This window comes from Phocoena phocoena, chromosome 2 (genome assembly GCF_963924675.1).
Source record: "Phocoena phocoena chromosome 2, mPhoPho1.1, whole genome shotgun sequence".
In the NCBI taxonomy this organism is placed as follows: Eukaryota; Metazoa; Chordata; class Mammalia; order Artiodactyla; family Phocoenidae; genus Phocoena; species Phocoena phocoena.
Genome location: NC_089220.1, coordinates 108,153,187 through 108,179,985, shown reverse-complemented (window position 1 = coordinate 108,179,985; position 26,799 = coordinate 108,153,187). Strand labels below are relative to the sequence as shown.

Sequence of the window (26,799 nt, the reverse complement as noted above, 5' to 3'; positions counted from 1 at the left end):
TATTGATCTGACCTCATCTCCTCCAAGGAGTGCAGGGCTGCCAGTGGGAGCAGTCTGCTCTCCAAGACCTGAGCTGTTAGGCCCAAGCCCTGGGGAGAAGATGGATGCTGGGCGGGGAGAGGAACATGACTCAACCTCAGGGATCTTGGAAGAATAGCAGGTTCCGGGACATGAGTAAGGAGGGTGGGTACAGAAGCCTCCCATCGGGGTGACCAGACTCTGCCTTGACCTCAGATACTTCCCATCTGCCTGACCCAAGGCAGATCTTCCAGAATTACACATTACTTTGGATGAAGGTATAATTAACTGTAAGGCCCTTGTTAGGATAACATGTTTTACCTGTGGACAGGTGACACATTTCCCTCTGAATACCAGCTGCTAACATCTGTGTGGTGAGTGCCCCACTGCTTATGCTATATTTCCTCGTGACAGCATCATGTTCAATTTGATTTTCACAGTAAGCTATGAGACATCAGTTAGGCAGTGTTATTATTCCCCTATGGGTTTTTACTTTCTCCAGAGAAAGAAATGAGGGTTCAGAGAGGTTGTGTGCCCTGCCCAAGGTCACAGTGCAGAAGCAGAATGCTAATCCTGGCTTCGCTCATCCTTGAGCAAAAGCAACATGAGTTGAGCAGCTGCCATGGCCTGGCTCATGCTGAAGGATTCAGGGATCTGGGGATGCTCAGAGAAGTCAGACACATTCTCTACTCTCAGAGGGTTCTCAATCCAGAAGTGGAGATAGATGTGTAAACCAAAGAGGGTCAGTACAAAGAGATGTTGAGTGCTGAGTCCTGTGTGAGTCCCCGGGAGGCAGGGCAGGACAGCAGTTAGGACTATGGGCTTTGACCCAGAGAGTCTGTCCTCTTGACTCTCACTGAACCACTTCCTACTGTGTGGCCTTGGGCAAGTTACTTACCTCTCTGTGCTTCAGTTTCCTCTTCTGGAACATAGAATTAATAATGGTACTACTTCAAAGAGTTGCTGTGAGCTTCAGTATGAAAAACACATGCTAAACTCCTAATATCTGGCATACAGCACTCAACAAACGAGCGATTGTTTTCTCTGGGTAGTGGAAAAGCGATGGTCAGGGAAGGCAGCACAAAGGAGACAGCTTTTGGATTAGGTGTTAAGAAATGAGTTTCTCCAGGTGGGGGAAAGTCATTCAAGGCAAGGAATACACACAGACATGAGGGGATAAAGGTGCGGAGCTGGCACACTGGGTGGCAGGAAACTGAGTGTGGGCTGGGCAGGGGTATGAGAGGAAAAGGTGGGAGTGCTGGGATAGAGTGTGAGGGCCTTGTACGGTGAGAGTCAAGGCGTACTAGACATCTGCCCCCCGCTCTTCTGGCTTCACCTCGACAGGCTTAGTTTGAGAGACCAGAGGAGAGGGCAGGTCATGGAATAGATGCACTTTCATGTGGAAAGTGAGGAGGAAAAAGGCTGTAGGGTAGGACAGGCCCAGGGGGAGGACTCTGGCACCCAGTGCTGGGTGAGGACACAGTCTCCAGTAGGGAGGGTGCAGCTGCCAAAGATGGGTGGACAATGTGACCAGCATCACCTACCTTCAGTTCTCCTGAAGGCAGTGCTCCCATCCTGCCGTGGTCAGTGTGTCCAGCTGCAGGCAGAGCATTCAGAGACCTCGGGAGAGAGCAGGTCTCAGCCCACTGTGCCGGGTGTGCAGTGGCCCTCATAAAAGGGGACCAGAAAGAGCCATCCGAATCTCAGGCTTGCTGGGGCAAGGTGGCCTTGAGCAGAAGTGGGTGTCGAACAGCAGTGGTTCCGGCAGGAATTAGCTGTTCGGCTCAGCAAGGTGGTGTAGAGAGCTGTGGAGGAACGATGGTTCAGGGCTGGAGGGCATCCATCTAAACAATATAGAGACCTGCATCACCATTTTTTTTTTTTTAAGTTTTAATTTTATCATGGTTACAGAGCCACATAGCTTAAGGAGTCAAGTTCTAAAACAAATCTCTAAATAACATGTTTGTAATATTACTCTATGATTTTTTTTCAGTTTTTATTCATTATCTAGTGGTACCCTACTGTGAAAGACTAGAATTTAGCTGTTTTCCCTCCCATTTCCACCAAACACACACACTCCCCACCCCCCCTCATCTTTTCAAGAGTAGTTCTATTGTAACTTTACTTAGATTAATATTCAGTGTTTACATCATTATAACTACGTAAATGTATTCAGAGATGAGTCATGTAATAAGTTTTGAATCATTTTCATTCATGCAGAACTTTGTTTTATCTAGTTAATTATGTTTTAAAAAAAATATATGTATTTACCTCAGTCCCAAACTCAACCTTCCCACTGATTTTTCTGTTTTGTCTAATTATTAGTATCTCCAATGCTTTTTTTTTTTTTTTGCGGTACGCAGGCCTCTCACTGCTGTGGCCTCTCCCGTTGCAGAGCACAGGCTCCAGATGCGCAGGCCCAGCGGCCATGGCTCACGGGCCCAGCCGCTCCATGGCACGTGGGATCCTCCCGGACCGGGGCACGAACCCGCGTCCCCTGCATCGGCAGGTGCACTCTCAACCACTGCGCCACCAGGGAAGCCCTTCCAGTGCTTTTATTAAGTACATTTTCATTGCCAATATACATTCCAGATATTTAATGAGTTTAATAGTTCCCCAACCAGGGGTCGAACACGCACCCCACCCTGCAGTGGAAGTGTGGAGTCTTAACCACTGGACCACGAGGAAAGTCCCTGTAGTGTTGATTCTTTAGGGAAATATGTTCTGATTTCCAGGCAATTGGTTTATAAAGGTACTGTAGGCATGACTCTCTGTGTAATTCCAGTTTCTGCCCTCAAGGAGCTTCCAGTGTCATTTGAGACACACGACTGAGACAAATGAATCATGTAAATGAAGAAACCACTGTACAAGGCAGAAATAATCCAGTGCCTATTGAGTGGTACAACCAGATTGGTGAGGACTGGAAGGCAACCTTGAAGGAGCTGAGACTCAAGTAGAGTTTTAACGATTGTATATATTTTTCTATTGTGGTAAAATATACATAACATAAAATTTACCATTTCAGCCATTTTTAGGTGTACAGTTCAGTGCATTCACATTGTTGTGCAACCATCACCACTGTTTATTTCCAGAACTTTTTCATCATCCTTAACTGAAGTTTTTATGTATTTTTTTCCTAAGTTACATTTACTATTTCTGTTTACAAAAATAATATGTGTTCGGGCTTCCCTGGTGGCGCAGTGGTTGAGAGTCTGCCTGCTGATGCAGGGGACACGGGTTCGTGCCCCGATCCGGGAAGATCCTACGTGCCGCGGAACGGCTGGGCCCGTGAGCCATGGCCGCTGAGCCTGCGCTCCGCAACGGGAGAGGCCGCAACAGTGAGAGGCCCGTGTACCGAAAATAATAATAATAATAATAATATATGTTCGATGTAGACAATTTTTTTTTGTACTTTATATTCTTTCCTTTATATACCCTTCCAGAGTCTCTCTTCCATTACCATTCTGTTTTGGTGTGAGGAAGGGTTCTTTTGTTTTTGTTTTGTTTTGTCTTTTTTTTTTTTTTTTTTTGGCCATGCTACATGGCTTGCGGGATCTTAGTTCCCTCACCAGGGATTGAACCTGCACCCTCGGCAGTGAAAGCACGGAGTCCTAACCACTGGACCGCCAGGGAATTCCCTCAATGTAGACAATTTGGGGGAAAAAAAAAAAGCACAGAGAAGAAAATTTAAATATCCCATAATTCCACAAAACCATTAGCATTTGTTGTTAAGAAAGGGGTGAGGGCTTCCCTGGTGGCGCAGTGGTTGAGAGTCCGCCTGCCGATGCAGGGGATGCGGGTTCGTGCCCCGGTCCGGGAAGATCCCACATGCGGCGGAGCAGCTGGGCCTGTGAGCCATGGCCGCTGAGCCTGCGCGTCCGGAGCCTGTGCTCCACAACAGGAGAGGCCACAACAGTGAGAGGCCCGCGTACCGCCAAAAAAACCAAAACAAAAAAACAAAAAAACAAAAAAAAAAAAAAGAAAGGGGTGAAAAGTCATCTCAGGGTGAGAAAAGACCCATCCCCCTGGCTCAGAGGATTTGAGCAGCTGTATAGTGTGGGAGATGGTTTTGAATATGAAGGGTGAAAATATTCTAAACATATCTACCTTCTGTATCTTCCTCAAAGGGGGATGAATGACCAGGAAAAGGCAATAAATAAAAGCTAGAGAAACATAACAAATACATTCATTAAAAAAAAAAAAGGTGGGAGGTGAATGAAAGAGGCAGCAAATGGTTCCAATAGTGAACCCAACCCAGTAAAGACTCTAGCAGCTGTTCTGGTTATCTAGTAATAAAAAACAAACACCCCCAAACTTAGTGGTGTAAAACAACAACAAAGCCATGCGTTATTATTACTGTTGCTCACGGTGCTGGGGGTTAACTGGTGTCAGGGTCTCCTACGTGGTTGCAGTCAGACAGGGGCTGGGGCTGTGCACTGGGAAGGTTTCCTCACACATTTGGCTCCTGGGCTGGAACAGCTGGGGCTCCTCCACCACCTCTATCTCTACGGGGTCTCCCCACATGGTCCCTTCTCTCCAGCATGGCAGCGTTAAAGTGGCCAGACTTCTTACGTGGTGGCTCAGGGATCCGGAGGCATGTGTCTCCCAGAGAAAGCCAGGTGGGAGGTGCGGCTTCTTTTACGACATACCTCAGAAGCCATGCAGTCCCACCTCCATGACATTCAATCCTTTAGAAATGAGTCACTTACGCCAGCCTCTGTCCAAAGGGAGGGGAAATAGACTCTACTTGAAGGGAGGAATGTCAAAGAACCTGTGCACCCTCCGTATCTGTGGGCTCCGTATCTGCAGATTCAACCAACCACGGATGAAAATTAAAAAAAAAAAAAAAATCCAGAAAGTTCCAAAAAGCAAAACTTCAATTTGGCATGCATTAGCAACTATTTACATAGAATTTACATTTTACTTAAAACTATTTTTAGGGTAATCCCTGGTGGTCCAGTGGTTAGGGCTCTTGCGCTTTCACTACCAATGGTGCAGGTTCAATTCCTGGTCAGGGAACTAAGATCCTGCAAGCTGCGCGGCCAAACAAAACAAAACAATTTATATAGCATTTACATTGTATTAGGTATTATAAGTAATCTAGAAATATTTTAAAGTGTATGGGGAGGTTGTATGTACTTTATATGCAAATACTATGCCATTTTATATGAGACGAGCATCCACAGATTTTGGTATCTGGGGGGGTCCTGGAACTGATACCCCACAGATACCGAGGGATGAGGGGCGGCTGTACTTTAAAATCACTACAGTGGTAGATTCTGATACCTATTCAAGAATGATGTGAATGCCACAGATCCCCACAGCTCATCCTACAGAGCGAGTGGTTCATAAATTCTTGATTTAGGGTCATAGAGTCTACTGAGGTCTTAGAGATTACTCAGACAAACGCTTGCTAGCACTATTTGATGCTCAAACCCCTTTCACAGTAATATGCTATTTGAGAACTCCCTTAGTGATTTAAAACACTCACCATTTTTGCATGGTATATGATAAAAGAGTAACTTTAAAAAAAAAAAACATTCACCGGGCTCTTACTATATGCTGTGCGCTGTGCTGGATCCCAGGAAAACAAGAGTAAGCAAGATACACATGGTTCCTGCCACAAGGAACTTACTGTAGGACAGTAGAGCCAGACAATTTAATGAAGTATATTATAATAAAGTGTGTTAGATGCTCTGATAGAAGTACCAACTCACTAAATAATTTCTCTGGTTCTGATCTCTCTGTTCAGATCAAAATGGCATTTCTAGGGTTTTAACATTTTTCACTTGGTTGCCAGGCCAGGCAGACACATCACACTCAAGATGTTAAAAGGGCAAATTGTCTCTCCTCTCCTCTGTCTGGCTCTTCCCTCTGTTCTCTTTATTTGATAATGTCCCATCCACCTGGTCAAACTAATAAAAACCTCAGTCTTCTAGGCTTTTCCCAGTTTCTAGACCCCTATGTTGACCTGTTCCCAAGATGTTACCTCTCTATTAGACTATCTCAAAGAAGTTATTTTAAGAAAAAAAATTATAACAGTGTATTGTTAATTGAGGACAATTTTACCATTTAATTAAACTGAGTTAAAAAAACACTCTACCCTATTTAAGAAGTGATGGGTGCTGATTTTAGTCAGCAAACAAAACTAAATGGGGACCAAATGCAAGTTGAAATTTCATCCTATGTTATAGGATAAAAAATAGACAAAAATTGCTTTCATTTTGTGATTGTATTTTGTGCTAAAGTGAAAAAAAAACCTAAAAATTTTGAGTTTTATTTCTGAAATGTGAAATATAAGATTTTAGGATCTATTGCAGGGGTCCCAAACGCCCGGGCCGTGGACTGTTAGGAACCAGGCTGCACAGCGGGAGGTGAGCAGTGGCAAGCCAGCAAAGCTTCAATTGCTGCTCCCCATCGCTCCCCATTGCTCACATTTGTCCATGGACAAATTTTCTTCTGTGAAACCAGTCCATGGTGCCAAAAAGGTTGGGGACCACTGATCTCTTGGGAGGTACTTGTCAACAAATAACATATTACAGATACAGTCGGTCTCACTTTCTGGTAAATAAAAAGCCAGATTAGATTGAATTATCATTAGACTTTTTTTTTAAACACTGGCTTTTGACATATAAGTCACTAATGACTTTGTTGTTGTTGTTTTTAATATTTATTTATTTGGATGCACCAGGTCTTAGTTGCGGCAGGCGGGCTCTTTAGTTGTGGCATGTGAACTCTTAGCTGCAGCAGGCATGTGGGATCTAGTTCCCTGACCAGGAATCGAAACCCGGTCCCCCTGCATGGGGAGCGCGGAACCCTATCCACTGTTCCACCAGGGAGGTCCCTCACTAATGGCTTTTGATTAGAAGACTATAACATTCTTTTCTGATGATGATCAACCACAGGTAAATTTGCAAAATTATCATTCTTTCCTCAGCATTAGAGTTTTGTAGTTTAGCCATCAGTACTCCTCATGCTTCCTGTCATAGATCTCGTGGTCCAATGTGGCTATTAATTAAACAACCTATAAATAACTAAGACTGAAAAAAAATTAAGCTGTTTAATGGTAGAAACCGTGACAGTGTCCATCGGCCCTCCACCCATGAACCCCCCCGCACCACACATGCACCTGGAGGTGTTCTGTGGTACCATTTGAAAGGGGAAAATAATAGAATACTTTATTTATTTTTAATAAATTAGTTTATTTTGTTTTTGGCTGCGTTGGGTCTTCGTTGCTGCACGTGGGCTTTCTCTAGTTGTGGAGAGCGGGGGCTACTCTTCGTTGCAGTGCTTGGGCTTCTCATTGTGGTGGCTTCTCTTGTTGCGGAGCATGGGCTCTAGGTGCGTGGGCTTCAGTAGTTGTGGCACACGGGCTTAGTTGCTTCACGGCATGTGGGATCTTCCCAGACCAGGGTTCGAACCCATGTCCCCTGCATTGGCAGATGGATTCTTAACCATTGTGCCACCAGGGAAGCCCTAGTGATTGATTTAAAAAGAAAGAAATTAAGACCAGTGCCATATCCACTTTTAATGGTGTGAACTCTTTGGAACTCCTGGTTAGAAATGTGCATCATCCCCCAGCCCTCTTATTTTTCTCAGTGATGCAGCTGAGGCTCAGGGAGAGGAGGGAAGTTGTCCAAGGTCCCAGAGCAAGTGTGTAACAGAGGAAGGACAAGAACCATGGCTCTTATTCCTTACACTGGGTTTGGCTGGCCTGAGCCTGTCATACCTCACACCTGCTCCCCGCCCATAGCCTGTGTGCTAAGATATGAATGCAGAGAAATTAATTGGATTTGTGTGTGTGGCTTATGGAATTAGTGACACTCTTTATGTGGTGACAGATTGTTCATTTATCCATTCGATTGATCAACTGCTTTCTAGGCAACATACAAGGACTGCTCACCCAGCCCCGGTCTCCCTGTTTGGCTTCATCTCCCACCCCTGCCCTCCTGTCCACTTCACACCTCCTACATTCTGCTTATACTGGTTCAGGTATTTGTTTCCTCCAGAAGCTTTCTCTGCCTTCCCCAAGTTTGGCCTGGGTGCCCTTCCTCCCTGCACCCCATCCCAGCCTGTATCACACAGTATTATAGTTGCCTGTCTACTTATCTACAGGCTAAGTAGGCTCACTTCTCAGACTAAGCACCATGCAGGCAAGAACCATCTTGTTTACCGCCCTGCTCCCAGTGCCCAGGGCCTGACCCATAACAGGTGACCTGTGAGTATCAATGCAGTTAATTATTGGCTCTGCCATTTCCTGTGCCCTCATGCCACACACAGGGCCTCTGCAGAGGGTGTTTCTTCCCCCACCATCAGTCCTTCCCTCCTTAAATTGTCAAGACCTAGGTCAAACATCTAAAACAATCAACAATTCTGTGAAGACTTTTCCCTCAACAGTCCCCTACCACACACGGTTAGTCCTTCCTTCTCTTGCTCCCATTCTCCCTGCCATCACATGCCACTTAGGACACAACTGTCCCTGTGAGCAGTGACTTGTATCTTTTATCCTGGCCCCCTGGCACCTACACAGTGTCAGATACTGGTCAAGATGCTTAGAATTCAGCAGTGAACCCAGCACACAAAAATCCCTGTCCTTGGGTTTCCCTGGTGGCGCAGTGGTTGAGAGTCCACCTGCCGATGCAGGGGACACGGGTTCGTGCCCCAGTCTGGGAAGATCCCACATGCCGCAGAGCGGCTGGGCCCATGAGCCATGGCCGCTGAGCCTGCGCGTCTGAAGCCTGTGCTCCACAACGGGAGAGGCCACAGCAGTGAGAGGCCCGCAAAAAAAAAAAAATCCCTGTCCTTACAAAGCCCACTTTCTGGTTGGGGGGACAGGCTACAAATAGAATAAGTAAAACGTAGAGCATGTTAGGAAGATGGGACTAAAGACTGTTAGAGACTTCCCTGGTGGCGCAGTGGTTAAGAACCCAGGGGACCTGGGTTCGACCCCTGGTCCGGGAAGATCCCACATGCTGCAGAGCAACTAAGCCCGTGTGTCACAACTACTGAGCCCACGAGCCACAACTACTGAAGCCCACATGCCTAGAGCCCGTGCTCTGCAATGAGAAGCCCTTGCACCGCGATGAAGAGTAGCCACCACTCACCGCAACTAGTGAAAGCCCCTGCGCAGCAATAAACACCCAAAAATAACCACAAAAAAAAGTCGAGATATGGCGGTGGGGGGTGGGGGGAGTTGTGAGGATATGAGGGGTGGAGGACAGAGCTCCAGAGGGGTGGAGGACAGCACTAGCTGGGCAAAGGTCTAGAGGCTGGAGGGAGGGGACTGACTGCTATCAAGTTACAGCAAGGAGGCTGGTGTGGCTGGAGAGGCAGTGAGCAAAGGGGATGGCGTAGAAGGTGAGGTCAGAGAGGTAAAACAGCCCTCCAGATCACATAGGCTTTCCGGTCATAAGGAGGACTTTAGCTTTTGCTCAGAGCTAAGAGGCACTGGTGGGTTTTTAGCAGAGAAGTGGCATGATCTCATTCCCATTTTAATAGGATCACTCGATGCTATATTGAGAAAAGACTGAAGTGGGAGAATGATATAAACAAGAGAGGGGCCTATTATGACAATCCAGATGAGAGGTGATGGTGCTTGGATCAAGGTGGTAACAGGAAGGTGAAGTGTGAAGAATGTGAAAGTGAAGAGTTAAGAATGGCTCCAATGATTCTGACCTGAGCATCAGGGAGGATGGAGCTGCTACGATCTGAGATGGGGGAGACTGTAGAGAAGCAGGTTTAATAGGGAGGATCAGAGCTCAGTTTGGGACCTGTTAAATTTGTTTTTGGTTTTTTAAATTTTTTGGCCAAGCTGAGCGGCTTGCAGGGATCTTAGCTCCCCGGCAGTGAAAGCACAGAGTCCTAACCTCTGGACCACCAGGGAATTCCCTGGACAGGTTAAATTTGAGATGCCTATTAGCCAATGGAAATGTTGAGCAGGTAGATGGATACACAAGTCTGGAGATCAGGGGAGATGGTCCAGGCTGAGATATAAATGTAGGCATCTTCAGCATAAAGATGTAATTTAAAACCTTAATGACCAGATGAGACCACTAAGAGAAACAAGTAGGAGTGATGGGCTAAGTCAAATGCTGCTGATGGGCCTGGCAATGAATGAAGAAATACCAGATCCCGTTAGACCTGCAAAGTGCTGGTCATTATTGAGGGTTAGCTAGCAACAGATGGGTAAAGTACCTTCTGGCTACAGAGACAAAGTGGCTCTAAGCCATGGGAACACTGGAGATAGAGGGGATGAAGAACCATGGCGTCTTGGTCTTGGAAAGGACATTAAATAGGTCATTCAATCTGCACTCTTCTCCCTACACTTTGCCTGATCATTGGATCCCTGGCTTTAGAAAAAGAACTGTTTGTGGGATACTGAGACAACCAGTCTGGTTAGGACAGAGAAAGCACAGTTGAAAAATGAGTGGGAAATGACCTTCTGGAGTCAGAAAATCAGGGTTCAGGTCCTGCATCTGCTGCTCCCTAGCCTCGGGTCCTTAAGCAAGTCACTTCACCTCCTCCAGCCTCAGTTTCCCTGCATGTAAAGATGGGAGTAATCAAACCTTCCTTGTCTCTCCCAGGGTTGCAGAGAGGTCTGAGTGTGGCAGTGCTTGGGGTAGAGTAAATGCCCTGCTAGGGTTGGTTATTCCAAGAGCAAAAGAAGCAGGTCCAGAGAAGCCATCAGCTTGGAACGGCGAGGTAAATGGGGATGAGGAGGGAACCGCCATGTCCTCAGCGGGTCTGCAGGTGGAGAAGCTAATGAGGATTCAGGCCAGGACCTGGGCTGGAATGGACTGGCTCAAGTGGCAAGATGGGGTCATGGGACAGAAACCCAGGCCTTGAATCTGCCTCCAGTGAGCCTGGAACCGAGATGTTGGAGACCCTGAGGCAGCGGCAGAGAAAAGAAATAGACACACGGAGGCAGAAAGAGGCCCCGAGACAGACGAAGAGACAGACCCAGAAACAAGCTGCCCAAATGGGGGGGCCCATGGCGATCCGGAGAGGGCGAGGCAGAGGGGCGCAGACCCCAGCAGAGCTGAGACCCTGCGCGGCGCAGGTCACAGCGCGCGGGCCGGAGTCCCCTGCGGTGCCCGACCGGCCGCGCCCGCTGGGCGCCCCCGTCCGGGCTGCTCGCCCAAGATGGCGATGGAGGGGCGGGCGAGCCGGCGGCAGCCCGGGCCCCCGCGCCGGCCCCCGCTCGGGCCGGGGCCCCCGAGGCCGCGCCCCCGCCCGCGGCGCCGCGCCTCCCCGGGCCACTGAAGCCCGGCGCGCCCTCCCCCGGCAGCGGCAGCCGAGGCGCGGGGAGGAGGAGGCGGCGGCGGCGGCGGCGGCAGGCCGGGCCCGGCCCCATGGCGCGGGGGGACGCTGGCCGCGGCGGCAGGCTCCTCGCGCTGACCTTCTGCCTGCTGGCCGCGCGCGGTAAGGGCGGGTGCTGAGGCAGTGGCGGGAGCGGCTCCGGGGTGACTGTGCGTCGGCACCCGGGGCTGCGCCGGCTGTGGGGCCGAGGCTGCGCCGGCTGTGGGGCGGGCGCGTCCCGAGTCCCGAGCGAGCGCTGGGGCCGGGGGAGGCGGTGGGGGGTGCGGGCTGCGCGTCCTTGTGCCCGCGATGCGTGCGCTCTGGGGTCTGCGAGCCGCGGCCGGGGACGTTTGCGGCGCGTACTTGTCCGCAGGGGGTGTGTGTCCTTGGTCTGCGGAGTCCGGAGTGAGTGTGTGAGTGTGTGTGTGTGTGTGTGTGTGTGCGCGCGCGCGCGCGGGCGTGCGCGACCGCGTGCAGAGAGTGGGGAGGGGGCTTCTGCGGGGCGTACGTGTCCGCAGCGCGTGGCCGGTCACGGCGTGGCATCGCGGGCCGTAGCTGAGGTGCCGGTGGTTTGTGCGGGGCGGACTCTGCCTTTACCGCGCGTGTCTCCGGGTTGGGAGTGTAAAGGGGGTTGTGTGTGGGGGGGTGTCTGCACCTCCATTTGTGTGTCGACAGCGTGTGTAATTGTGTTTATGGGGCTGAGGTAATATTTGGCCTTGGCTTTCGGAGAGTGTCCATGCCCTTGGTGGGGGGACATAAGCATGAGATTGCGGATTGACTGGGAATAGTGGTGATAAAATACTCAACTTTGTCCGGTGGGTGTGGTCCCTGAAGCTGGGTGGGGCTGGGCGGAGGGGGTGGGGAGCGCGGGAGTGTTGCCCCCTCCGAACCCGAGGCCGGGAGTGGGCTGGGGGAGGGCGCAGGAAACCAGTTGCTTTCGTGGACATGTCCGACACCCGCTCTCAGGATGGGACGCGTGTCACTCCTGCCCCACCCCCAGAGTCAGATCTGAGAAGCGTGGACGGGGTCAGCAAGGCCTCCTCCAACCCCCCATCTCAGTGCGAGGTGAGGGTGGGTAAGAGTCAGAGTTGCCCTCGCTGGAGAGAGGGCTGGGGATGGGGTGACGGAGCCCCAAGCGTCTCTGCCTAGGGAGCCTTCTTCCACCCCCAGCCCTCTCCCTTTCGGTCCTGTGTGCGTTTCGGGGCGGCCCGTGGGCTAGGTGGTTGGTAGGGCTGGGGAGGGGGATGGGCTGCCCGCTTTGTTCGCCTAGTTCTCGCCTTCCCAGCCGAGGGGGGAGCTGAGGATGTGTCCGGAGCCAGTCGGGGAGGGACTTGATGGTGGGGGTGGGGAGGGGGATTTCTCTCCAGCTGCTGTGGCTTTCTAGAGAGACTCAGCCAGGCCACGTGGGAAGGAGGCAGGGACGGCGGAGGGGGGAAGGAGTCTCCGCCTGGCCCGCCCCGGCCCATCTCCAGGAAGCCCAAACAGCGGGTGGGAAAGTCTCGGGAACTACTCGGACCCCCTCTCTGCCTACAAAGACACGCCCCTTTTCAGACCTGACTGCGGACCCAGCAGGAGGCCGCCCGGGGGCGGGGTCCCGGGGGCGGGGTCCCGGCGGCTAGGCTAGGGAAGTGGGGGGCCCGGGGTTGTCAGGTGGAGGGGGAGGGGAAGTGCCAGAGAGGCGTCTGTCCTCCTGGAGGCCAGGCGATTAACGAATAGTTGGGCCCACCCTCTTCTGCTCTTCTGAGAGCTCCGGACCGGGCTCGGGGTCATCTAGCAAAGCGGAATCATGACTGGGAACTGCACTCACTCGGGCATTATGGAGTATCGGTGGGGCCTCCCTACGAGGGGCTCAGTTTCCTCTCTGGGGTTCCCGAGTGCACAAGGCAGGGGCAAGGCCCGAGCTGGGGCTCCCTTGGCAGCTGTGTGCATGGCTGAAGCAACTACTCTGCTCGCCCTCAGTCCTAAATCCTTTGAGTGTGCAAAGCTCGTCAGGCTTGGGGACACTCCTATAGAGTTCTGACTAGCCTCCCCGATCTGGACGGAGGCCATTTATTCATTCATTCAACAAATATTTACTGAGTACCCTTTTCGGCTAGCACGTGACTGGTGCCTGAAATATAGTAAATAAGGAGGAGACTGACAGGTAGTCTAGAAAGGTCAGGAAAGGCTTCCTCCAGGAAGCGGTAAATAATAGAGCTCAGTGCAGAGGGTCAGTTGGCCCTGCAGGAGAGTGATGACGGGGTGAGTTTTTCAGAGAGAACAGCATGTGCAAACGCTCAGGGGTGACTTCGTTTAGACCACTGAATGAAGCTAAATCTGGCTGGAGTTTAGAGCACAAGGCAGGAGGGTGGGGCAGGTTAGAGAGGAATGGGACAGGGGCCACAGAGTGTCAAAAGAGAAGGCTGAGGATGGAGGCTGGACCCAACTCATGAAGGGGCTTGTAAGCCCCACCAAGGTTTCTGGCCTGAGAGCCTGCATGAGCCCTTGGAGGGTTTTAAAATCAGCTTTGCATCAGCTCACTCCAGCCGATGTGGAGAATGATTGGACAGGATGGAGGCAGGAAGCTGCAGCTTCTTGGGAGGCTGTGGTAGTAGTCCAGAAGAGAGGATGTTGCTGGCAACTAGAGTAGTGGCAATTGGGATGGCTACAGTGGATTCTAGAATATTTAGGAAGTAGAATCGGCAGGATGTGAGGATAGATTGAGTTTGTAGGGAGTGAGGGAGAGAGAAGTAAAACATAATAGACACTTCAGCAGCCTCGACATGGCAAAATGAAGGGCTGGTGTTGGAGTTAAAGATAGTGACTGCCCGTCTCCCCCGAACACTGCTCTTGGGTCAGGGCTTGGGAACTGGGGAGATGTATGCGAATGGGACTCCTGTCTGGGGGTGGTGGTGGGATGCCAAATGCTCTGTTTTCACCACATGCAAGAAGTGGGGTTCTCCCTTCCACCCAGTCAGAATTTGGGGGGTGGTGATGCCAGAGGTCAGTAGCAGGAGAGCTCTAAGAACAAGAGAGCTGCTTTCTCCTCACCGGGGAAACTCCCCCCTCCATGCCTTTCTCAGCCCAGAAGCTCAGAGACCAACTTCAGTTAGTTGGGGTGTTGGGGCCCTCTCTGACCTCATCTTGGAGGTTAGGAACCAGGTCAAATATATTGTCTTGGCCAAAAAGTTCGTTCAGGTTTTTCCGTAAGAAAAATGTTACGGAAAACCTGAACAAATTTTTTGGCCAACCCAATAGTTTCTCTTAATAGTGAATCTAAATAATCCAGAAGTTATCTAAACCTTCATTGATCCTGTATGTATTTTCATGGCCCAAGTAATCATACATTATGTGTAAATCAGCATTTCCTTTCTTTTCTCCTAAAGGTACGTTGTTTCAAGTTGAGTAATCCCACAATTAGCATCATTGAATGTCAGCACTGAGGGGAACTTAGAAATAATTTTAGCATGAACCCATTTTACAGATGAGAAAACTGAATGACTTCCCAGAGTTACATGGATGGGGACTGAACTGGGACTGGAACCAGTCTCCTGGCTCTTGGAGCAGCCGTACTTTCCCGGGATTTGGTACACATGAACGCAAGTTCAGTCTCTCTTCACCCCCTCCCCCTCACCTGAGAAGTTATCAACAACAATTTTGGGCTTGGCGCTCCTCAGGTGGTGTGTTTGGGTCTGGGCTCTGGAATCCACTCTGCTCCACCCATCCCCACCCACTGCATCCTGTTCTGCCTCCGCTGTTTCTGAGGTACAGAAACCAGACTTGACACAGAATTCCAGATGCAGAACAGATGTCATTGCCAAGCAGGCCTGGGGGCTCCCAGCTCCCCGGGTTGGGGGGAAGGAAGAGGAAGACTGGTTCTGATGGGGGAGGACCCCAGCCCCAGCCTGGTCAGAGGCGGGTGACGGCACCTGAAGGGAGAGAAGAAAACCAGAGAGAGGATGACCTGGGCCTGACGTCCTTGTCCTTGGGGCTGGCTGTGCTGCCAGCTAAAAGTGCCTCACTGCTGAGGCTGAGGCATTCCTCTGGAATTGAGGGGCTGTGGGGTCACTGTGGTCCGGGAAGCCGAGGCTCAGTAAATTCTCTCTCAGGTGCAGACCTGAGCATGGAAGCTGGTGCAGAGCCAAGACTTCCAGATGGTTCCATAGGGGCTCATTACCTTGTCACTTAGTTTGGAGCTCTGGCAAATGAATGGAGCATAGAGAGACAAGGTTGGGCACACAAGGAAGGTATTTTTTTTTAATACATCTTTATTGGTGTATAATTGCTTTACAATGGTGTGTTAGTTTCTGCTTTATAACAAAGTGAATCAGCTATACATATACATATATCCCCGTATCTCCTCCCTCTTGCGTCTAAGGAAGGTACTTTTAATCAGACCATCCATATAGCAGAAGAGGTGAGGTCGTGAGCTCACCAGTCCTGGTAATGTTTAAGCAGAAGAGTTCCTTTCAATGTGAGTTTGCTCTTCTGTCTCGGTGCTGCTTTTTTTTTTTTTAATTTATTTTTTGGCCGCGCCAGGCGGCTTGCGGGATCTTAGTCCTTAGTTCCCTGACCAGGGATGGAACTTGGGCCCAAGGCAGTGAAAACGCGGAGTCCTAACCACCAGACCACCAGGGAATTCCCTGTCTTGGTGCTTTTTAAGCATTTTGTTACGTGTCTCATACGTGCCACATAGTGTGCTAGGCAGTTTCCACGTATATTATCCACATCATCCCCAGCCCTGAAGGGAGTTCCTATAATTTTTCCAGATAAGGAAATTGAGGCTTGGCAAAGCATGAGGGGCTCTGTGTCTTATCTTTTTGAGTGTGTCTCCACATGTCCACTCATCTGTTCAAGAACTGTTTATTGAGCGCCTACTATGTGTCAGACAGTGTTTTAGGTCCTAGGGAATTAGAGTGCTGACTAGGACAATAATCTTGGGCTTGTTGCCTCGCTGGCAGAAAGGCAAGTCAAAAATCTAGAGTGCTAATTGCAATGACCCAGGTGCCCAGGGTCCTATGGGGCAGAAAAAAGGAGAGGTGTTGAAATCAGACCCCAGGATGGCACAGCTACTGAAGGAAGAGGGAGCAGCATAGGCAACGCATGGAACAGCAGTGTGCTTTCAGAGAACGGGAAGCGGTTTAGTCTGGTGGGGACCCAGGGTGACAGGGAACAGGAGGTAGGCAGGTCAAGCTGAGTGGCTTTGCTCTCAAGTCTGCTGAGGCTGAGCCTGTCTCCTGAGGATCACAGACGAAGGGAACGCTGCCTTCCCTGTGTCCCAGGCAACAGTCCCAAGTTCTCCTTCCAGCTGTTGTGGGAGGGGCTTAATGTGTGGTATGGGAGGTGGCCAAGGTGGGGGGCGGGGAAGGAGGTTTCTGGAAGAAACTGACTTGTGTCTCCTAGGAGAGGAGAGTGGCGATGGCGTCGTGGAGAATTGCCCGTGTGGACCGAAAACAAGTTGTAAATCTGGTGGGCCCTGAGATTAAAAAATGACAAGGCATTGATGTTTGTGGCAAGTTCTTGGCTTAATGAAGGAGGCATCTCGGCTTTGTTCCCCACCCCATCCCCCAGTCCCAGGAACTCTCAGTTCCTGAGAGTTCACTGAAGAATGGAACCCTGGCTAATGCCAGGCCCGCACTAGTCCCACGAAAGAGCACTGAGCTGGCCCTGGGGCTCAGCAGCGAACCTCCTTTCTGTCTGGGTTCTAATTGGCCTCATAAAATCTAATTTGTCCTGTAAATGGGTAAAATAATGTCAGAAGGAGGAGATTGAGAGATGGCCCTGGGGCTCCTAAGTATAGATACTCCATGTCTCTGGCAGGGTACCACCGAGGAGACTGAGGAGAAGGGATTGTGGGAGAGGGAGTTCCCCTCGAGGCAGAACGCTAGCCAACAGCAAGGGTCCGCTATGTCCACCCAGTCCTTAGAGGGAGCACTGAGAAGTGCTCCTGGGAGGGGCTTGGTGGTCCGCCATGACAGGGGATGGGGGGTGTGGTGGCAGGAAAGGGACAGCCACGAAACCACTGGACAAACAAGGGCCACTCCCTAGAGCATCACTTTTCCAAAAAGATTTGGTGGTGTAGGAACCACATTTACATTAAAACAAACACTGCTGTGTAATAGAATAGGATGCAAAATGTGCCAGAGGTTTCAAAATAAAAACATTTCAGGTAGTCAGCAAGCCTCCTGAGTACGTTCTCCTCTGCCGCTGGGAGAATTTTGGTGAAAATGAGAAATGTGGCAACTCTTCATTTTAAGACTGGGGAAACCGAGGCTGAAAGGAGGAAAGCGGACCCAATGTCATACAACCCACGATGGACCCAGAACTCTGACCCCAGGCCAAGGCTTGTCCCGCCACATGCCATGGTCCGCCTTAGGCAAGAAGGCAAGAGGAAGAATGGCTAAGGGACCTCCAAGTGGCTACATGATGTGAGACCCAGGAAAACCCTTCCCTGGGGAAGGCAGGGGCAGCTTCACGGAGGGATGTGGCACCTGAGGTGAGCCCCTAAGGAGGCACGTCCTGGGCACAGAAGTTGGGTTGGGTGCTGGGGCAGAGAGAACCCTCTTATTTGGGAGCAACTGTCTCCTCAGTGCTGGGTTCACGCCCAGGATGTCCCCAGACTGTCTCCCAGAGAGGTGAGAACCTCCCCTTTGGGACCTCGGTTTCCCCATCTATAAAATGAGCAATCTCAGGCTCTGCATACGTTTCCATCAACGTGGGCCGGCTTGGGCTCCTGGCACAGCCCTGTACCCCCCCAGGGATCCCGGGTTCTCCCCACATCTACATCCCTGTTGGTTTCCCATTCCGCATTGCCTTGTTGGGTGCTGGGCTCCTCCGAGGTGGGGCAGCCAGACATCTGCTGATCCATGAATATTCACGAAGGGAATCGGAGCCTCCTCTGGGCTCCCCAGCAAGCCCCGGCCCCTCTGGCCGCCGTCCTGCCCGCAGGAGCCCAGGCTGCTGACAGACCCAGCAGCTGCTCGGGCCCCAACTGTTCACATTGTTTGTTCAGCGCAGCGGGGGATTTTCCAAGCCCCGGACGTGCTTTGGGGGGTAGGGAGGCTGCCGGAGGGCTCAGGGATTCGTGTCATGTGGGGCTTTTCTCCCCTGAAACTCAAACCGACTGCTCAGCGGCTGGAATGGGGCAATTGGAAGCCACTGGGCTGAGAGCCCGGGCTGGCCTTCCCCCCACTGTGTTTGCATCAGAATCTAGGGCCTCAGATAGAGAAGGGACTGGATGTTAAGAATAGCGATTTGCATTTGTACATCCCTTTCCAGTTTACGAAATGCCTTTAAAGAATGAGCTCCCATTCTTTGACTGATGCCCGTTAGGCTCTGGGCTGGAGACCTGACCCACATCATCTTGTTTAATCCTCACAGGCTCCATAGTATCGCCTTCATTTTTACAGATGTGGAAACTGGGCCCCAGAGAGGTAAAGTGGCTGGTAGGTGGAGCAGCAAGACTGGAACCTTGACCTTCTGCCCCAAGGTCAGATGCTCTCGCCACCCCAGCACATGGCCCTCAGTGATGCAAATGCCAGTTTGGTTTCCCCAGTTAGACTGGAAACTGAGTGAGGGCAAGGGCTGCCTTCTCCTCGCTGCACCCACTAGTAATGCTGAGCCCAGCTGTGTAGCTGGAGGTGCCAGCGGAGCCTTGAAGAAAGGCAGAGGCCTGTTCAGACCCTGTCTGTCTGTCCTTCCCACTGTGGTGTCAGAGGCCTGGCTTCTGCCCTGGCCTCCTTATCTCAGCCAGTTAGGACCTCTCTTCTCCCCTCAGTCTTGATCCTCTTCAGGGGTTTAAGTGTTGGCATATATGTGTGTCCAGGTGTTGATGAGTGTGGCAGAGACGGGGGGAGCACGTGTTTAGGTATGGCAGGTCGTGTCTACAGTTTTGTGTGTGTGTCTAGATGATGTTCTGTATCTATTCAGGAGTAGGTGAGTCCAGCTCACTGAATAATCCTACCATCATAGAATCTTCGACATCACCCACTACATTGGAGAAAACTAGAGCCCAGAGGTGGAAGTGACTGGCCCAAGGCCACACAGCTAGACTGTGACAGAGCCGGGGCTAGAACTGAGGGTCGCCAGAGTCCTTAGCCGTTGTGCTTTCTGCATGCCCCTGACAGGGCTCTGTCAGCCCTGGCCTGCCTTGTGATGAGTGTCCTCACCTCTGTCCCTGGCTCACTCTCAGACACACCACTGTGCCTTTAAGCAAGGTGTCAGGCCAGAGGATAAGAGGGCACCTCGGGCCATTAAGCTTTTATGGGACAGGAAGGCAGCAGGTCAACCGTCTGGAAGATACAACTGGAAGAGAACCAACTATTTCTCTATGAATAACGGTTACTGGGCCTTGCTGAGATGTTGGTTAAAATGATAAACTTGGCATTTGTGTGTTTTTGCCTTGACCCTGGGATGGCATTCCCTTCCTCCATTGTTCTCCTGCTCTTCCCTTTGCGGCCAGGGCAGTGTTGGAGCTGCAGGCTCTTCTGGGGCATCTGGAGAAGGTCAGGGACTGGGTTCTGCACTGGCTTGATGCGTGGCTTTGGGGGAATCAGCTGCAGGAAGGAGAACTTACCTCTCCCAGTCACTGCAGCAGAAGTGGTTTGGCTAATAGTGGTCAGGACGATCTGTGGGATTCCAGGAGAGGGAATGACATTACTGAGCCCCAGTTCTGTGCCAGGCCAGCCACTGTGCTGTACTCCTTTACCACACAGCATCTCATTGAGCGCTCACAACAGCCCTCTGAGGAAGAAGTGACTATGTCTTTTTAAATTGAGACGCAATTCACATACCACAAAATTCACCGTTTAAAGTGTACAGATCAGTGGTTTTAAGTATATTCACATGGTTGTGCAACCATCGCCACTATCTAATTCTAGAACGTTTTCATCACCTAAAAAAGAAACCTTCGATCCCTTCGCCATCTCTCCTCATTCTTCCCTCTCCCCAGTCCCTGGCAACCATTAATCTACGTTCTGTCTCTATGGATTTGCCTAGTCTGGACATTTCACAGAAATGAGATCATACAATATGTGGCATTTCGTAACTGACTTCTTTCACTTTGAGGAAAGTTTTCAAGGTTTATTCATGTTGTAGCAAGTATCAGTACTTCATTTCTTTTGATGGCTGAGTAATATATTTATCTGTTCATCAGGTGATCAGGCATTTGGGTTGCTTCTACTTTTTTGCTAAGAACTGTGTTATTTTGTGGATGAGGAAGCTGAGCAGCGGGGGAAGGATTGGGAACCAAGTGCAGCCGTTGGCCCAAGATCACAGTTAGTCAGAGGCAGAGCCAGGATCCAGACACAGGTCTCTCCGTGAGACCTCTTTCTCTGAGGTTTGCCTTCCTCGACCCGGGGTGGGTGACTCGGGCTCCGGAGGCTGTGGGATGTAGGAGGACACACACTGATGACCCTGGTGACCCCTCCTCTACGCAGGGGAGCAGCCGTTGCCCCGGAAGACGACTGTGTCGCTGAGCTGTGGAGCAGGGCCGCTGCAAGTGATCCTGGGCCCGGAGCAAGCCACGGTGCTGGACTGCGGTCTGGGGGCGGCTACTGCGGGACACCCCCCCAGCGTCACGTGGAGCAAGGATGGAGGCATCCTGCCCGAGCACAGCCACCTTCGCCTGCTACCCAATGGCTCCCTGTGGCTGTCCCAGCTGCCAGCTCCCGACGGCACTGACCCTGGGGCTTCAGAGGTCATTGAGGGCAGCTATTCATGCCTGGCCCGCAGCCCCGTTGGAGTGGTGGCCAGCCAGGCTGCGGTGGTCAAGCTTGCCAGTAAGTGCTACATCTTGGACTGAGCTGAGGCCCATAAGACGTGGGGTGTGGGAAGTGGGGTCTGCAGTTAGATACTTGCACAAAGGTTTGACTCTGAGCCACGCCCCCTTTCCCTGCCTCTGTTGCTGCTCAGTGGGTCCCTTCCTGGTATTGTCTGCCTCACTATTCAATAGTCTCACTTCTTCCCTGCTCTTCTGTTCCTCCTCCTTTTCCTTCCCTGTGAGTTTGAGAGTCTAGACTTGTGCTCTCCTCCAGGAAGCCTGCCAGAGAGGTTTATAAGCACGTCAGGGGCACAAAGGTGCTCCCCACCCCCACAGGTGGAGTGTGTAGAGCCGAGCCGTGTTGTCCAGCTCACTCACTCTTCGGGGGTTCTCAGGAGGCACAGATCACCATGAAACAATTTGGGGGCCGGAAGAAATGCACATCTTACTGTAGTCCAACCATATGGTGATGTAAGGCAGGGGGACTTTGGAATTCATTCTGCCTGCAGCATCTGACCAGTCATCACCACTTCTTATTCTCCGACTGCCTCTTTCCAACTGTGTCTCCGTCGGTCTGAATTCTTTTTGCATGTGTTTCTGTCAACCTGTGTCTCTCTGTGTCCATGTGTGTGTGTGTGTTTCCTGTCTGCTCGCTGTGGCCTCCTTTCTTGTGTTCCTCTCCTGTCCCTGCGTTTTCTCACTGTCCTCATCCCCAGCACTTGCAGGCTTCTCCCTGCACCCACAGTCTCAGACGGTGGAGGAGAACGGGACCGCTCGGTTTCAGTGCCACATCGAAGGGCTGCCAGCACCTGTCATTACTTGGGAGAAGGACCAGGTGACGGTGCCTGAGGAGCCTCGGTGAGTGTCCTGTGGGCAAGAGGAGAGTGGGTCCCAGGGGGCAGCCAAGGAGGGCTCTGGGATGTGCTCAGGAACTGGGCTTCTTAGAGTCAGGGTGGCTCCGTTTGTCCAAACTGACTTAGGAGCCAACCACCACCTGACACTCAGCCCATTTCTGGTCCCAAAGAGAAGTTGTGTCAGAAGTTTTTGCTCCCTGGGAGGAAAGCCACCCACCAAGCTATGGGGCTTGGGTAGAGAGCAGTTATCGCGTCCTTCAGAGCATATGTAGTCCAACCACTTGCCTTATTGAGAAGGAGACCAAGGGCCAGAGAAGAGCTGTGCTTTAACCAAGGCCACACAGTGGGCCATTGGCAGAACGTTTGTTGTTTGTTCCGGGCCCAGAGGGTTTCCCTTTGCAGGTTCCTCTGGAGTTTCTACCTTGGATGCATAACTTCTCTTCTTCTCTCAGTTCCACTCAGTGGGGTGCAGCATCTGATAACCAGGTTGTGGAGGTCCTTCCTGTTTCACCCTCCTCTCTCCCCATAAAGGCAATGGAGCAATCCTAGGGAAGGATTTCTAGGGCAGAAGAGAAGCATAGGTAGACCCAGGACCTGATCCCTACTGCGGCCTCCTGGGAAGGCCCAGATGTACACACAACATGTCCAGAAAGCACGAGGCTCATTTGCATCTGTGGTCTTGGAACTGGACTCATGGCTCGGCTGCCACCACATGGAGTCTTACACCTTTGGAAATGTGGCTCCAAAGGCCTTTCCCAGCCACGCTGCCGTCCTCTCCCTGCATCTCTCTAGCTGTAGTTACCAGCTCACGCTCTCCTCTCCCAGCAGAGGTGGGATTCCTTAGGCTCAGAAACACTGGTTTCCAGATCTCCCTACCCTGGAACTAACCTGTCTTCAGTGTATTGAGTTGTCCCAACTCCTCTGACTTTTGCCCGTGTCTAGGTAGGGGTGAGAGTGTAAGAGAAACTTCTAGATAGAAAAGCCCCAGGCCACATCTCTGCAACAGTTGTAAGTGAGGAAGAAGGGTGAGAGAGGTCAAGATATAAGTGATCCTGTTGACTTTGGTGATCAGTCAGCCCCAATGGTCCAGTGGGTTGGATTAGATCACGGTTTCCAAAGTGTGTTCCTTTTTAGAACGTTAGTCCCTAAAGATGATTCTTGAAAAAAAAAAAGTACTCCACAGTCAAATAAGATGAGGAAACTGCCTATAAATCTCCCTCTTGGAGTTGACAAGGCCCTGAGAAGCCCTGTACTGAGAAACCTGTTTAACTTGTTTAACCAAATGCTTCCTAGACTCATTTGCCCAGAGCCCCTCTTGCAGGAACACTGTTAACATCCTAGGAATGAGCATTCCAGGGAGGAGACCTTGGGAATGCTAACCCAGCCTTCCTAGCGCTGACATTTTAAGTTCTATGCCTCTTTTTTTTTTTTTTCTGGCCCTGCCTCATGGCTTGTGGGACCTTAGTTCCCTGACCTAAGGGATCGAACCCGTGCCCCCTGCATTGGGAGCACAGAGTCTTCTTAATCACTGGACCACCAGCGAAGTCCCAAGTTCTATGCCTTTTAAATGTGGAGCCTCTCACCGCTGTGAGCGAGTTGTTGGATGAGAACCAAGTGAGAGTCTACTCCTGGGACAGCCCCCAGAGAGGGTGGGAAAGAGCAGAAAACTCTCCCTGCGTTAAAAGTCACAAGAGGCTTCGCTTCATTAGAGTTGTGTTTTCTCACTTAATCCTTCCCATGATCCTTCAAGGTAAGTGTTCCTTATTTTTCATATTTTCTTCTATTTACTTTTAGTTTATATTCCTATTAGATACATTTTTCAAATTCATATAACCAAAAAAGAAGAAACAAAAATGGCTCGTCCTCTTATCACCCATAGAAAGCCTCTGTTAGTTTTGATGTCTATCCTCTGGACCTTTCCCCTGTATGTTTTTTTTTTTTTTTTTTTTTTTTTTTTTTTGCGGTACGCGGGCCTCTCACTGTTGTGGCCTCTCCCGTTGCGGGGCACAGGCTCCGGACGCGCAGGCTCAGCGGCCATAGCCGCTCCGCGGCATGCGGGATCTTCCCGGACCGGGGCACGAACCCGTGTCCCCTGCATCGGCAGGCAGACTCTCAACCACTGCGCCACCGGGGAAGCCCCCTCCCCTGTATGTTTATAAATATTCTCTTTCAAATTTTGGATCATATTGTACATACTGGGTTTTTTGTTCAATCACCTTTTTTTAGAAAACAAAAATGGGATTATATTGCAACTTCTTTTTTTTTTTCACTTAACACGTAAGGAACCCCCTTCCAGGTCTATCTGTATGGCTGTGGCAGATACTGTTATCTGAATTCTTAAATGAGGGAACTGAGGATCAGAGACAGAAGTCACTTGCCCCAGGTCACACAGCTAGTGCTGAGAGTATCTGACAGCGGAGCCCTGGGGTGGATGATTTGGTGGTTGGAGTGGGGAAGCCACAGGGTCTGAAGAAACTCCTGTTGCAGGCTGGCTTAGAGTTGGAGTGGTCCAGCTGTGCTCAGAGCAGAGAAGTTACTTCCCCAAAGTTTCTCAGCAAACAGAGGAGTTCCCTCATCTCCCAACATCTAGTTCAGGCCTCTCCCAGGAGGCTGGAGCTGCCAGTTCCTGGCCTCTGGGAGTGTTTGCCCCCAAGTCCTCTGAAAAGTGATCCTCATCTATAAATAAGCCAAGCTCACATGTCCCAGCACATTGTGTGTGGGGGGGAATAAAGAAATATCTAAAACAGCAACTTGATTATGCCCAAGGTATGTATTTTTACACATACCCAGATAGAGTTCACATAGAAATATGCTATTCATAAACTCAACCCAGTGATTTGAAGGAGACCATATGCCTTGGTGTAGGCTGTGCACATGGGCAGTTAATAAGCACACTCTGTCAGGGTCTATGTTCATATTTTGGGAACTGATGGTAAACACTAGGCCCTGAGGCAATTCCCTGATACTTATACTAATTTCTAATGATAGGGGATAATTTTTCTTCCACGGGAACCAGTAATCAATGAGAGCAAAGTTTCCCAGATCGCAGGCATTCACAAACCCCTGTCATATTTTTGGCCATCCCTCAACCATTTATACAACACTTACTTAATACGTTTCTTCAAATCAACTCTCTCTTTTGTAACTTTAACACATACTAAAAAGGAACGTTATCTCACTGCAGTAAAAGGGAAAACCAGCAGCACTGACCTTAAATAGAAGGTAGCCATAAAAATGAATATATAACCACTGGAATAAAAACCTGTGTCTAGATCCATTTGAAATCATTTTGTTATCACCATTCACTCACACTTTAAAACCATGGCACTAATGGATTTAATTACTGCAGGCTCCCTAGTCCAGTCCTCTGCCCTACCCATCTCCTAGGGTCCATCGTGTCTGTCAGCCTCATGTGACCCTCGGCTAGTGTCCCTTTTCCCTGGGTGGATCTCTGAACGGCTCAGGGTGGAGGCTCCTTGGCCCTCAGGAAATTCAGAGCAACTGTCATTTCCTCTGTTCTTGAATCTCTGGGTCCAAGTGGCCTTTTGCGGGTACGGGCAGCAGGCTGAGGCTCAGGCTTGGAAAGAGAATGGTCCCTTCCTTTTAGCTAGAGGTTGCTTTTCATTCTATAAGTAGCTATTTTGTTTTATTTGAATTCATTTTAAAATGATAAAACATACTAACTTAAAGGGAAAAAAGTCACCTACAAACTGAGCACAGATAGCTGTTACCATTATCTAATGAGAGCTTATGACACATTAACAGGGTCGGGGTTGTGAAGTAGGCAGGAATTATGAAACCCATTTTTCAGATGAGAAACCTGAGGCCTGGACATGTGATGCCACTTGCTAAAAATCGCATATGTTGGAATCAGTTCTCTCCTCTATGCCACAGCTGCTTTTATATTAGAGCCAGGAGTTACAAAACAAAGTGTACAAGGGCACATGCTTTTTTCCATTTAAGTTTTTTTAAGTTTTATATTTCCAAACTAATAAATGTTCACTGTAACCAAGAAATTTAAAAACGCAACAAAAAAGAGCCCCACTCCCAGAGAAAACCTCCATGAATGACGTGAGCTTTACCACCCTTGACTTTTTCCGCGCACATTCTAGCATATCATTTATCTATTTTCCAAAAATAGAATTGCTTCATAAACACTGATTTGTGAATTCTTTCCCTCCACTAACCAATGTGTCTTGGACATTCTTCCAAGGACAGAGCTTTTTAAAACACATTTTAACAAAGCAGCAGAAATTTTAAATGAACACTAAAAGTGGTTCCATTTCACTTGTGTTGGCTCTAGCAACAGCACCACACCCGCATTCATTCAATCAATACACGTAATTAAGGCAATGTTACTTGTCAAAGGAGGTATTAACTCTTGGATACCTGGAGCACAATTTCCCTGGAAAGAGAAACTTTGGGGTTAGGAAGTGTGGGCAGCTCCTGGCGTGAATCCTGCTGACAACAGCTATGGGGACTGAGGAAGGAGGAAGGGTCTTAAGAGGCAGAGAATATTAGGTGGAGGAGCCGTGGATAGGGATGGGGGCCTTGTTTCTGAGATGGGTCCTGCTTGTCCTTCCCCACTTGTCATTTCCCATCAAATTTTCCATGGCAGCAGGCTGGGTCCTGGCCCAGGATTTTCTCTCCAACCACCCTGCCGCTTCTGGTCCCCTCTCCCAGCACTGATGTGGGCAGCTCTTGGAACTGAGGTTAAGACCCTGGGGCAGAGATGGGTTTGCCTGTGGGCTGAGGGAAGGAGTGATGCAGGTTTATGTTTTTTCTCTAAGTCTTTGGGCCACAGCAGATTTCTAGGCTCATGGTCAGAATTCTCTCCCAACACCCTTGAGCTAGTTCTTTTCTCCTGTGTTTAGATTTTTCTCATACCCT

At 50.2% G+C, this 26,799-nt stretch overlaps 1 protein-coding gene across 1 annotated transcript in view; it reads left to right on the top strand.

Moving 5' to 3' along the window:
- Positions 1-11,369: 11,369 nt before the first annotated feature.
- The window catches only part of IGDCC4 (immunoglobulin superfamily DCC subclass member 4), a 35,689-nt gene continuing 20,259 nt past the window's right edge, over positions 11,370-26,799 (top strand). Inside the window, exons 1-3 of the mRNA XM_065872486.1 lie at positions 11,370-11,439; positions 20,733-21,074; positions 21,772-21,913. Coding sequence (XP_065728558.1) covers positions 11,370-11,439; positions 20,733-21,074; positions 21,772-21,913 — 554 coding nt within the window. The remainder of the gene's footprint in view (positions 11,440-20,732; positions 21,075-21,771; positions 21,914-26,799) is intronic.